The following is a 13,676-nucleotide window of genomic DNA, read 5'->3' on the forward strand; positions in this document are numbered from 1 at the left end:
CTTCAGGTATCAAGTGTGCATACAGTACACTTCATAGAGCTATAAATACTGTATATATGTCAAATTCTTATTTACGGGTACGGTGCATATACATTTTATCATCGCAATTGGTTTCTAAAACACTGAACTTCCTTTTCTTTTCATTACAAGTGGAGGCACTTGGAAGACACCAAAGAGCGCGATGATTTGGGAGGCGTCTCACCTTCGGCAAGGCTTCCTTGCTCTCAATATACTCGTACTCGCTTGACGTGGAGGGTTCGCTGGTGCAGATGTTGATCCCGTTTTTCGTTGCGTGGGAGTTGACGAGTTTATGGAATGGGCGGACATGAGGCACACTGCTGGCTAGAGCAATACTTTTGCTAAATGTAGGTGCCAGAGACATGCAGTTCTCGGGCGCATTGAATAGGATATCCGGAATGTGGAGCTGTGGGTTAAGCCTAGAGTATTCAGCATTGTCATTGTGGAGATTTAATTCAGACATATATGGGTCCTGGAGCTTCTGAAGCAGGTGCTTTGTGGCACTGTGGTTGGTGATACGACGCTCTGTCCGAATGCCAGCTTTTTGTACCATGGTCTTTAATATGGTCTCAATAGAATGAATTCCCAATGGCTGGTTCTTGTACCACTGTGGATCTATTTGCTGTAAACTGGGCTTCCAGTTTATTGCCAGGTAAAAAGGGGCAGAAGGCTCCAGCATTTTATACGGCCTGTGTTGTAGAAATATTTTGTAGTTCATTACGGGACACCTTTCTGGGTGTTTGGGAGTAGCATATGCTTTCGGCCTGTGTTTATATTCAGATTGGTCAACGCCTATACAATTCTTTAGCTGCCTCTCTCGGTCATATCGGAGGTATTCGCTGCCATTTTCATCCTTCCTCAGCAGTATGTCACCCCATCTTAGCCGCCTCGTTTCATTATTGCCTCTTATGCCAAAGGAAATGCAGTTATTTAGCCACATGGTATTCTGGAGGGAATGAGCATTATGTGGTCCCAGCTGTTTAGTAGTGTACAACTGATTGATAAGTTCATCCGTTAACTCATCAGAAGCATTACTTTTGCACCCCTTCCCTTTGGTTTTAAGCTCCCACTGTTTTGATTTCAACGCATCTCTTGTAGGTTTAAAGATTGCGTCAGTTGACATACTTATGGGATAGTTTACTTGTTTTAGATAACGCTCGGTGCTCTGGAAAATCGACCGAAGTGTAAGGGGCTCATAGTCGCTGTTGTCTTTCTTCTTGACATTGAGAAAGTAATGCGACAGCAAGTGGCAGAGTTCTGCAGGTGGGATCTCGTAAATAGGCCTCATTTCATTTAAGTTCACTGAAAAGTAGGCGTGAAGGTTGTGGATGTCGCACATGGTTTTCCGCAATGTGTTTTTGTTTTCGGATATTTGTAGAAATGACTGAATATCTTCTTCAAACAGAAAATCTAACCTATCGGCTGCTGCAGTGCTCGCTCCTGGATCCATAGTACACTGTTCTGCTTCTTCTCCACAAGAGACATCTGCAAAATGCCTTGCTGCATCCAAGTCATCTGCGCTCTGCAGGAAGTCTTCTAGTAGAGAGTCAATGTGTAATTTTTACTATATATCCACATCAGCATGTTTATCAACATGTCTTTATGAATGAAAGTTTCCTATGTTTAAGTGGCCAAATCATTACATTATCCCTCTTTCTTTTACATAATAGCACCCGAGTAGAGTAGTGTGAGAATTATGACCATATCCAATCTACACTTTAGTGCAAATGCTGTATCCCTCCAGGGAAAAGTAGTAACACAAATCCTAGTGGGACACTTAAGACAGGCCACATTTTGCATTGTACAGTAGTGTAAAACAGGAAATGTACATGGTAAAATGTAAGGGTGCGCTCAAATTCAACCTGGGTTTTTTCCTAGTCTTTATAATAATCGCGCACATAGACCCTGTGCTTATTTGTTGCAATTTTTTGAAGAAAAAAGAATGAAAAGAAAAAAGTGTTACCAAGAGGTTTTAGCAAGAGGCACGAGGATTCTGTTAAATGCAACCTCCAACATTGTTTAGATTTGAAAAACACAGTCTTAAAAATATGTATAAAAAAAAGGTATGACACCAGGCTCAATATATTATACATGTACAAGCACCAATGTCATTCGTATAAAAGCCAAGAGAGGGGGAAACAATACATACAATTATTTATTTTTTGATAAGATTGTTAAAGAAAAAGGATGAGTTAGTTAGAAGCCATGTTTGGAACGAAATCAAACAGTGACAAAGATTGACCAGGGACCCGACTTGTGTAACAAGTCAGTTCTCAGTTGTGAGACTTAAAAGTAATAAAATAAAATCAGAAGATTGCTGAACGGATAAGGTAAGGAATTCTGAAAAGCATCCCCAGCAGTATAACAAAACATAAATATCTTCAGTGCAGGAGAATGTTGCAATAAATGTAACAAGTCTGAATGTAACTGATGATATTCATAAAGGAGAAGGGTATATGTTGCGAAACATATTGCCAAAAGCATATGTGGGTCTTTTTTTTATTTATTAGTTCTCTCTTTACAAAGGATTTTGCTTGAAACGTTGTGGATCTCTCACAAAGTGTCAATCCTTTTATATTTATGTCCTGCTTTGTACATGACACTTGTATTTTTGTGATCTAAAAACGTTTTTGATGTTAATAATTTTATTTTATATCAGATCTATGTTTGGCGTCCTGTCATTTGGAGGCTATTACCCTGCGTCAATGATTCATAAAAGTGCTTTTGTAGACTATTGCCTGCAGGCAGTGGCGTAGCTAGGTATGTGCGGGCCCCGTGGCAATTTTTTTTTTCAGGGCCCCATTAATATTAATTTTGACTGCAATTTTGTTTTCTCTTTCTCCCTCCATCCTCTCCGATTCTTTCTCGCATAACCCCTCATCTCTCTCTATCATCATCTCTCTCCTTCTTCCTCATCATCATCTCTCCCTCCTCCGCCATGCCTACCTGTATCCATGTCAAATGATGCAGCGGGGCCATGTGATGTCACGCCACGTGACCCACGGTGTCATTTGACGCCACGTCACATGGCCCCGCTGCATCATTTGACACAGGGATACAGGTAGGCATTGCGGGAAGAGCGCAGGGCCTCTGCAACTGCCTGCCCCCCTGAGGGGCGTGCCCCCCAGATTGCGCACACCCCTGCTGTACAGTATACTAGAATGACCTGACTGCAGGATTCCACATTACAAATGCAATGCCTCCTGCTTGCACTACACATGTATTGTATACTCATGCCAAATATTACTTAATTCTAGGACATTTTAGCTTATAAGAGACACTATTGGCTTGCACTAAAAGATCCATTAGATCCAGTTTACTCATAGTTATTATTTCAGGAAACAAAAGTAGTCCATTAAATTCAAGAATCAGTTTTAAACAAATTTGCTAAATATGACCGACTCTTTTGCGGAGAATTATGTTTGAGCCCGATTAGTAGATATTGATTGCCTTCTTATGCAAATTACCATGATTCCACTGTCTCAACTACATCAGTATTCAACTTGCAGGCAGCCTTTGATCACTGACTGCTAGTGATTTCCTGCAGCACACAAAAAACACTTGCACTGCTCAGAATTTCTTGTTCCTGTCATAGATGTGGATATGCAATGAGACTAGATAAAACTGTGCTTTTTTAAAAGAATGTGTGCAAGAAAAAATTAAATAAAAAAATGATTTGAGGAGTTTAAGCGAGGAACCAAAAGAAATGATTACCTTGGAAATTAAACTGATAGTAGTCAGGATCCTCTGCCTCTTCTTTTACAGTCACTGTAGTCAGTTCAAGTGAACTTTCTGTAAGCAACCAAAAAAAAAAAGGAAACCTAATGAACAATATTCTGTTTGGGTGAACACGCTTTTAAAACCCACCGTAACCCCCTTAGTGCCAGTGGGGAAGAAATGAAGTGCCAAGCAGCCCCTTCAACACCGAGGGGATTGTATATTCTAGAGCACGCGTCGCCAACTCCAGTCCTTCAGGGCTACCAACAGGTCAGGTTTTAAGGATACCCCTGCTTCAGCACAGGTGGTGCAGTCAGAGTGACTGATCCACCTGTGCTGACGCAGGGATATCCTACAAACCTGACCTGCTGGTTGCCCTTTAGGATTGCAGTTGGCGACCCGTGCTCTAGGGTATTTCTAAACAATTCACATGAATGTGTTACATGGAACAGGCGCAGGCCAACATAGAGCTCACATTACTTTGCAAAAGAGGAGCAGGATGTCATCAGTATTTCCCACTTTCCGTCTATACGATGGGTGCAATCCATTGCGCAATTCCCCATTTAAATTACTTAGCACTTGTTACGAATCGGTTTCTGGTAACTGAAACAGCCTTACACGGATCAACGTTAAGGCAAGAGAGAAGGGTCACAGCAGGGGTGTTAGTTTTAGGCCGTGGTTATCTACTTTAAGGCAAGCAAAAGATACTGATAGCAGTGGGATGTTTCAGAAGTTATATCGGGGTGACTGATACCCTCTTTATACAAAAAATCCAACCCCTGCATATAACATTTTCTGACGACCTTTACAAACACAGACTTGAGAGCGGATTGATTTTCTCTGGCTACTCCCTTTTCTGGGATGTCACTGCGTTCAACGAGACTTTGTACAGGAAAAGCCAGTCCTTATGTTTACTGGCTTTTCTGACAAGGCCAGGCAATTGGCAAATAAACTAAAAAAGCCGCCAAATATTTACTTTAATGATCCAAATTTGTTTAAGGGAGCCAACTAGATTATTACACTCTAAACTACATTTGGTAAACTACAAGGGGCTGAGCCTTTAAATTATGCAGTGAAATGGTCTACTCTCCCCCCCTAGAAAACAAACAAAATATAGGGCATTCAATTAGTCATTCTTCTAAAGATGAGGCTCCTTAATTTCTAAGCATTTAAAGCCACAGATGGATTTTCTCAATGTACAAATTGCCTTTATTTTGACTTTGTCATCCTGGTCACAAATTTAGATCTGCAGTAGTTTATGGTATTGGAGAACTCTCGATTTAAACACTTCTTTTGTACTCCTCTATTGTGACTCCATTCTACTTTACAAATTCTTCCTTTCATTATAAGCCTCAGTATAGCTAGCCAGCAATAAAAGCAGCAGACATTGTATACACCGTCACATTTGCTCTTGGACTCTGTACAGATAGTTTTTCTGGCATTTATCAACTGTACATTACAATGTCAAAGGAGGTGATACCCATAAGTGCATTGCTTCTCTTATACATTGTGCCATATGAGGCCTGGGTGATAAACATGCAATTTAGCAAGGGCACCAGATGACTAACACCACCCTCACACAGTCTAGCTTTGAGTTGGCATATAAGTCAAGAATACATCTACCCAAAAATAGCCAGAAAATAGGAACAAATAAAACTAAAAACACAGTGAGAGGAACTAGTGATTGAAACAACAGTTTTTCAATAATGCTAGGTATGCATCTGAGATGTCTGTTCTTATGACAACCAGGGGGGCAGGGAGGGGGGGGGGGAATAAAAATAAATTAGAAACACCATGTCACATCCTATAACAAACTTTAAGAATGCCAACACTTGTGCATTACCCAATGAAAATAATAATAATATATAAAGGAGTGGACTACTGCCCCTCTTCTCTGTAGTTTAACAAATGGAAGCGCTAAGTATTTTTGCATCATTTTACTGAAGAGTATAATTTTTGTGTTGCAACTAAAATCTTTGGTTGGCGGGTTTTTATAAACAAAAATAGTTCTCTGACATGGTAAGACGGTCTGTGATGCCTTCTATCTACAGTCCATTGCCACTATGCACCTTTCTTCTCTGGCAAGTATTTATGATTCCATCATTAGGCCAGCCAATAACTGGGACGGACACCCAAGGGCTATAATTACTAAGCGGTGACATTCCACAAGAGATTTTATGGCCGATTCACTTGAACGGGTTGCAAGGTGTCATTTGACACCAGGTGGTGTCTTATGGAATAACACCACTTAAACTTCTAGTTACTGTCACAGGACCCAGAATGTTCGTTTGTTTTTTTTTACAGGGCACAAATAAGAAGTTTTCATTTAAAGGGTAATTGCATATTTTTTAAAAAAGGAATCCACTTATTCCGGTACACACCAAGTTGTAAACATCATTTTTGATTTGCTGTGTGCAACCGCCCCTTTTTGAACTAAAAAAAGCATACAAAAACCCAACAATTCATGAAAAATTAGTGCTAATGCTCCCCACACTCTCTCTCTCTCTCTCCCCCACTCTCTCTCTCTCCCCCCCCACTCTCTCTCTCTCCCCCCCCCACTCTCTCTCCCTCTCCCCCACTCTCTCTCTCTCTCTCTCTCTCCCTCTCCCCCCACTCTCTCTCTCTCTCTCTCCTCCTCTCCCCCACTCTCTCCCCCCACTCTCTCTCTCTCTCTCTCTCTCCCCCCACTCTCATCTCTCTCTCTCTCCCCCACTCTCTCATCTCTCTCTCTCTCTCTCCCCCACTCTCTCTCTCTCTCTCTCCCCCACTCTCTCTCTCTCTCTCCCCCACTCTCTCTCTCTCTCTCCCCCACTCTCTCTCTCTCTCTCCCCCTCTCTCTCTCCCCCACTCTCTCTCTCCCCCACTCTCTCTCTCTCTCTCTCCCCCACTCTCTCTCTCCCCCCCACTCTCTCTCTCTCTCCCCCCCCACTCTCTCTCCCCCCCCCACTCTCTCTCCCCCCCCCACTCTCTCTCTCCCCCCCACTCTCTCTCTCCCCCCCTCTCTCTCCCCCACTCTCTCTCCCCCCCACTCTCTCTCCCCCCCACTCTCTCTCTCTCCCCCCCCCCCACTCTCTCTCTCTCCCCCCCACTCTCTCTCTCTCCCCCCCACTCTCTCCCACTCTCTCTCTCTCCCCCACTCTCTCTCTCTCCCCCCCCACTCTCTCACTCTCTCACCCCCACTCTCTCTCACTCTCCCCCCACACACACACACTCCCCCCACACACACACACCCCCCCACACACACACACACTCACCCCCACCACACTCACATCTCCCCCCCCACCCACTCACACCCCCCCACACACACACACCCCCCCACACACTCACTCCCCCCCCACACACTCTCACACTCCCCCACCACACACTCACTTCCCCCCACTCTCACACACTCACCCCCACTCACACTCACTCCCCCCCACTCTCTCACCCCCCCCACTCTCACTCTCCCCCCCCACACACTCTCCCCCCCACACTCTCTCTCTCCCCCCCACTCACCTCTCTCTCCCCCCCACTCTCTCTCTCCCCCCCACTCTCTCTCTCTCCCCCCCACTCTCTCTCTCTCTCCCCCCCACTCTCTCTCTCTCCCCCCCACTCTCTCTCTCTCCCCCCCACTCTCTCTCTCTCCCCCCACTCTCTCTCCCCCCCCCCACTCTCTCTCTCTCCCCCCCACTCTCTCTCTCTCTCTCCCCCACTCTCACTCTCTCTCACCCCCCACTCACTCTCTCTCCCCCCCACTCTCTCTCTCTCCCCCCCACTCTCTCTCTCTCCCCCCCACTCTCTCTCTCTCCCCCCACTCTCTCTCTCTCTCTCCCCCCCACTCTCTCTCTCTCTCTCTCTCCCCCACTCTCTCTCTCTCTCTCCCCCACTCTCTCTCTCTCTCTCCCCACCACTCTCTCTCTCTCTCACACACACACACTCTCTCTCACACACACACACTCTCTCTCACACACACACACTCTCTCTCACACACACACACTCTCTCTCACACACACACACTCTCTCTCACACACACACACACTCTCTCTCACACACACACACTCTCTCTCACACACACACACTCTCTCTCACACACACACACTCTCTCTCACACACACACTCTCTCTCTCACACACACTCTCTCTCTCACACACACTCTCTCTCTCACACACACTCTCTCTCTCACACACACTCTCTCTCTCACACACACTCTCTCTCTCACACACACTCTCTCTCTCACACACACTCTCTCTCTCACACACACTCTCTCTCTCACACACACTCTCTCTCTCACACACACTCTCTCTCTCACACACACTCTCTCTCTCACACACACTCTCTCTCTCACACACACTCTCTCTCTCACACACACTCTCTCTCTCACACACACTCTCTCTCTCACACACACTCTCTCTCTCACACACACTCTCTCTCACACACACTCTCTCTCACACACACTCTCTCTCACACACACTCTCTCTCACACACACTCTCTCTCACACACACTCTCTCTCTCACACACACTCTCTCTCACACACACACACACTCTCTCTCACACACACTCTCTCTCACACACACACACACTCTCTCTCACACACACACACACTCTCTCTCACACACACACACTCTCTCTCACACACACACTGTCTCTCTCTCTCACACACTCTGTCTCTCTCTCTCACACACTCTGTCTCTCTCTCTCACACACTCTGTCTCTCTCTCTCACACACTCTGTCTCTCTCTCTCACACACTCTGTCTCTCTCTCTCACACACTCTGTCTCTCTCTCTCACACACTCTGTCTCTCTCTCTCACACACTCTGTCTCTCTCTCTCACACACTCTGTCTCTCTCTCTCACACACTCTGTCTCTCTCTCTCACACACTCTGTCTCTCTCTCTCTCACACACTCTGTCTCTCTCTCTCACACACTCTGTCTCTCTCTCTCACACACTCTGTCTCTCTCTCTCTCACACACTCTGTCTCTCTCTCTCTCACACACTCTGTCTCACACACACTCTCTCTCTCTCACACACACTCTCTCTCTCTCTCTCACACACACTCTCTCGATCTGGATATCTTATTTACCCTGTATATCTTAACTGCCCTATACTACACCGACAATTTATACTGCTTTCTTCCAGATCTAACTCAAGCTTCACACGGAAGACATCGGAATCCCCCCTAACCCAGAAGACAGGTAGGGAACACCTCCCCTCCAATGTATAACATTGCGGGAATGCGGGTACCTGGACATTGAGGGACTGCGGATCAGGTAAGATCCCAGGCGGGATTGCTGCTTTAGATATTGTGAAGTGGGGATGTCCAGACACTGGTTAAGGGGTTCAGGAAACTAGTCACTCACATCTAGCTTTTATTTCTAGATCCAACATTTACACACACACACACACACACACACACACACACACACACACACACACACACACGGACTAATAGTATAATGTAATACAATAAATACATTTGTCAAAAACTAATGTTCTGACTAGGAATTTATTAAATGTATTTTATTTATATATTTTATTTTAAAGCGGGGTTGGGGGCGGGACTAGGTGGCGAGTAGATGTTTTGGTTGGGCTAGTAGATGTTTGGGTGATTTGTCGAACACTGCATATATATATATATATATATATATACACATACATATACACACACACACACACACACGTCACCTCGCCAAGCACCGCCCGCTCAGCGCCAGCGGGGACAAAGCCTAAGAAAGTGTAAGAAGCACTTCTAAAGCTAGAAAATGTTAATTACTCAGAAACTTAGAGGAAATTTTTTATCATATACTGATGTTATGGGACATCTTAACTGTGGCATTATGAAGTCTGGTACTTACCAATTTGAGGTCTCTTTATTTACTTCACAGTGATAGTCAGGCCAAGGGGCTCAGATCAGGTGCATGCTAGCTGACCAAGGGGACCCATGGTAAGAAGATAGGTGCAATTGCCACAGTTCAGGTGGCCCAGTACATCTAACTTAGCAATGTATCCCAAAGTTACTAAGGAAATGTAAAGTTATATGTGGTTTTAAGTTTTAGCACTAAAACGTACATTTCATTTGTGGGCAGAGGGGCGGAAAAATAGATCACCCTGAAGTAGTGGAAAAAGATACTTTATACAGATAAAAAGAAATTAAAAGAACTAAAAATCGGGCCCTATAATACATGCTTCAAACAAAGAAAGCATATTGTCAGATGGCAACATACCAGAATCATCACTTGGTTCTGTTTTCACTTGGACAGCAACGTAGCTATAAAAATAGGGGGGAGGGAAAAAAGGTTTCAGAACATTTAAAATCAGAATATGCAACTTTTATGAAACTATCTGGATTGTACAGATGTGTCCAGACTTCCTGTTTACAGTGATGCGATCGCATGTGGCTGCCTGACCGCAGTGCAGTCGTGCTCGATCGCGTCCCAGAAAACAGGAGGATTTACTCAGTGGGGGTCCCGGCTTCTGAATGGGACCACCGCAGCGTTAATCCTACCAAGGCAGCCATGAACCTGTAACAGCTTTGCAGAGTAGTCCCAGAGAGAAGTAGAGTCTCTCTTTGTCTCCCCAGACAACTTTAAATGTCTCAACCATGTGGGCCAATAGGAAGCCGTGACACAGGAGATTTAAACTTGCAGATACCGGCCACCCCTACCGAGGTCTGCATCTCCTGAAGCAGGCGATCCCGGGAAATGAATACGGTTTAGCCCCAGAGACCCCCTGTTTCAATACCAAAGTAAAAAAATAAATAATTAAAAGCCCATGGTTCCTCCAGTAAGAGCTGCGTGGGGAGACACTGCTTTTCTCTCGGTCTCTTATGCGCAGCTCTTACAGACTGGCAGGCCCGGTATTATTAACACTGCAAGGGTCCTGCTTTAACCCTGCCTGACCGCAAAACGTACTGTTTTTGGGGCCACGTATTTCAGCGTGTTGGTCCGCGGACACATCTCTATGTGCATTACAATGAAGGCAGGGTCTTGATAAACTCCCGCAAAAGAATGGTGGGAACACGCTCAACCTAATCCCACCCGCTCAATCCAAAAATAGTGGTCTTGGAAGTAATATGAAAAACCCGATAACTTTTTATGTTAATATCTAAAACATTTAGGGGTGGCAAGTCATCGATGGCTTTATTGCAGGTGGCACTACAGCTTTGTAACTTGGACCCTTAGGCCACGTCCATAGTGTGAGCTACCAACAGGCCGCACCTCTATGAGGCAAGCCATAGAGCGCATAACGGCACAGCAGCGTTTTCAGGAGACCAGAGAATTTGTTTTTGTAGCACGATGGCTGGGGTCACGTGAGTGGTTCAGCCAATGAGAGTGAACCAGCCTCGTGACGTCACGGCCACGCCTCCCCGTTGCTGTGGCTCTCAGGCCACAGATCGCTCGGTCAACTGGTGCCCGCGACGCCATGCGCGCCGTCGCGCCCCCACTATATCCGAGGCCTTAAAGTGACATTTATAACTTCTGCTTATTTAAAACTTCCATTATAACATTTAATGATGCATTAAACAAAGCCAGATTCTATGTTAAACCCACAATAATGAGCAATTGTGAAGTCGTTTTAAAGAAATACTTTCAAAATCAGGAAAATAAAATATACCAATAACAAACTGTGAGAACAATGTCCGTGTGTACCTTTCAGACCCAGACGTTTCCGTGTTGTCAGTATTTTCATTTTCTGCAACAAAACAACAGATTCGGATTTAGGTAAATAGAACTCATTTTAAGCAAGAGAGTAACACAACAATATTTCTCCACTGTGCACGCAACACAAACGTTTAATATGAACACAAGCAAGCTCATCAAATACAGGGACTCCGAAGGGAAATGGGGCCAAATATCTTGTGCTCATAAAAGGGCAGCTTGCTGCCAGTGGGTAAAGTTTCATAGTATGGATTTTAATTTATGGTTAATGCTTTCTAGATTTTTTTTTTTTTTTCAAATTCCAAACGTAATGTTCTTGTTTGTTGTACAAATACTATTAGAGTACATTCGCGGCCTACGCCAGTCTCCCTCTGTCGAGCTTGGCTTTGCAGCATCAAACAGGCGCCCTTACATACCACAAAGAGAAATATTTTCACTGCCTGAAATCAATTCAATAATGTCCAAGAAATGTTTTTCAAAACCATAAAACCACTGTAAATAGCGTGCCTTTATTGCTAGTATTCCTCATTCATTCTTGGGGCCCTATTCTATAAAGTGCGACGGTGCCCATTGGGCGCTACTGCATGGAAAGCCCCGCTGACTTTAATGGGGCTTTCCGTGTGGTAGTGCCAGATTGGAGTCATCGCACGTTACAGAATAAGGCCCGTGGATGGAGCACACTTAAAGCAGCAATCCACCTGATTCTGACCTCTCTAAATAAGATGGTGGAGGTCAGCAAAGGGAAGATTTCTATTTTAATATGATGGCATCTTAGGTCTCGGACATGGTGACATTCACAGCCCTGAGCAGCACTGACACTCATGCTCAAGCAGGAGCTTTTTTGTGTCCCTGCATGAGCGTCAGCGTGCGCGCTTGTGAGCTGCGTGGCAGTCGGGTCTAGCGCGCCACATCACGGACTGCCATTGGCTTTTGGCAGTCACCTGACCGGCCCAGCGGGAAAAATTAAATTGTGCCGTCGGCTGCAATTCCACACGCCTCCGCAAGCGTGCGGAAGCGCCATCTAAAGCCGTGCTCAATAAGGATGATGTTGCCCCTCAGCGCGGCTCAGAATAGTCTTTTTGACCATGGCCCTGGCCTTAGATATTATCAGTCCACTTGGAACATGACCAAAAGTGCATCTGTAAAACCAGCTAGCAGGTGAATTTACATCTTATTCAGAGAGCCAGCATTCCAACTTTTGCCTTTTACAAGATGTGCAGCTCTAGATAAAACATTCTGCAAAGCAGCACAACATTTAATGGCCTATATGCCTTTTTTGTTTTCTATAAAATCAGTTGTGTAGTATTAGATAATACTTACTGCATTTCCCTTCCCCCCCCCCCCCTCAAACTGATTATGCCCTTTTTAATTCATTTGAATGTTTTCAACTTCCTATAAAAACCATTTCTAAAAGGCACAGCACTAACTCTTCTGAAATAGGCGGCCATGTTGCGTGCATTGGGAAGCGGGAACTTTGCCGATTTATCACAGGAGAACGGAACGATTGGCAGCTTGGGTAATTACATTTCCTTAAAGCTAAGCAACTACTGCATTTTTTTTTTAAACCATTAAAAAAAATGCAACCATTATTGCCACTAGTAGCAGGCATACAGTTTGCATTATTTGTTTTTACATAATTACATAGTAAGAGGTTAGTGTACAAAAAGCAAATTGGATGCAGTAATAATGTATGCACTTGGATTGAAATCTGGTTAAAGGACAGACAACAGATGTCATAAATGGAATTTTTTCAGGTTGGGCGAAAGTTGCAAGTGAAGTGTCTCCGGGATCGGTACTGGGACCCCTGCTTTTTAACGTGTTTATTAATGACCTGGAGGTTGGCATAGAGAGAAAAGTCTCCATCTTTGCTGATTTTTTGCTGACACTAAATTGTGTAAGGTAATAGAACCAGAGAAGGGTGTAATTTCTCTCCAGAAGGACTTGGAGAGACTGGAAACTTAGGCGGGTAAATGGCAGATGAGGTTTAATACAGATAAATGTAAGGTTATGCATTTGGGAAACAAGAATAAACAGGCGACTTACACATTAAATGGAGATATATTGGGGGAATCCTTGATGGAGAAGGATTTAGGAGTGCTTGTAGACAGCAGGCTTAGCAATAGTGCCCAAAGTCATGCAGTAGCTGCAAAGGCAAGCAAGATCTTATCATGCATTAAACGAGCAATGGATGGAAGGGAAGTAAACATAATAATGCCCTTTTACAAAGCATTAGTAAGACCACGCCTTGAATATGGAGTACAGTTTTGGGCACCACTCCTTAGAAAATACATTATGGAACTAGAG

The 13,676-nt window shown here is 44.5% G+C and overlaps 1 protein-coding gene across 1 annotated transcript in view; it reads right to left on the reverse strand.

The window, feature by feature from the left end:
• GTF2I (general transcription factor IIi) overlaps positions 1 to 13,676 on the reverse strand; it is a 68,607-nt gene that overhangs the window by 39,878 nt on the left and 15,053 nt on the right. The window contains 3 exon segments of the mRNA XM_075589970.1: positions 3,733 to 3,810; positions 9,939 to 9,982; positions 11,364 to 11,406. Of these exon segments, the coding sequence (XP_075446085.1) occupies positions 3,733 to 3,810; positions 9,939 to 9,982; positions 11,364 to 11,406 (165 nt within the window).

The sequence above is a fragment of the Ascaphus truei genome, chromosome 3, assembly GCF_040206685.1.
Source record: "Ascaphus truei isolate aAscTru1 chromosome 3, aAscTru1.hap1, whole genome shotgun sequence".
Lineage (NCBI taxonomy): Eukaryota > Metazoa > Chordata > Amphibia > Anura > Ascaphidae > Ascaphus > Ascaphus truei.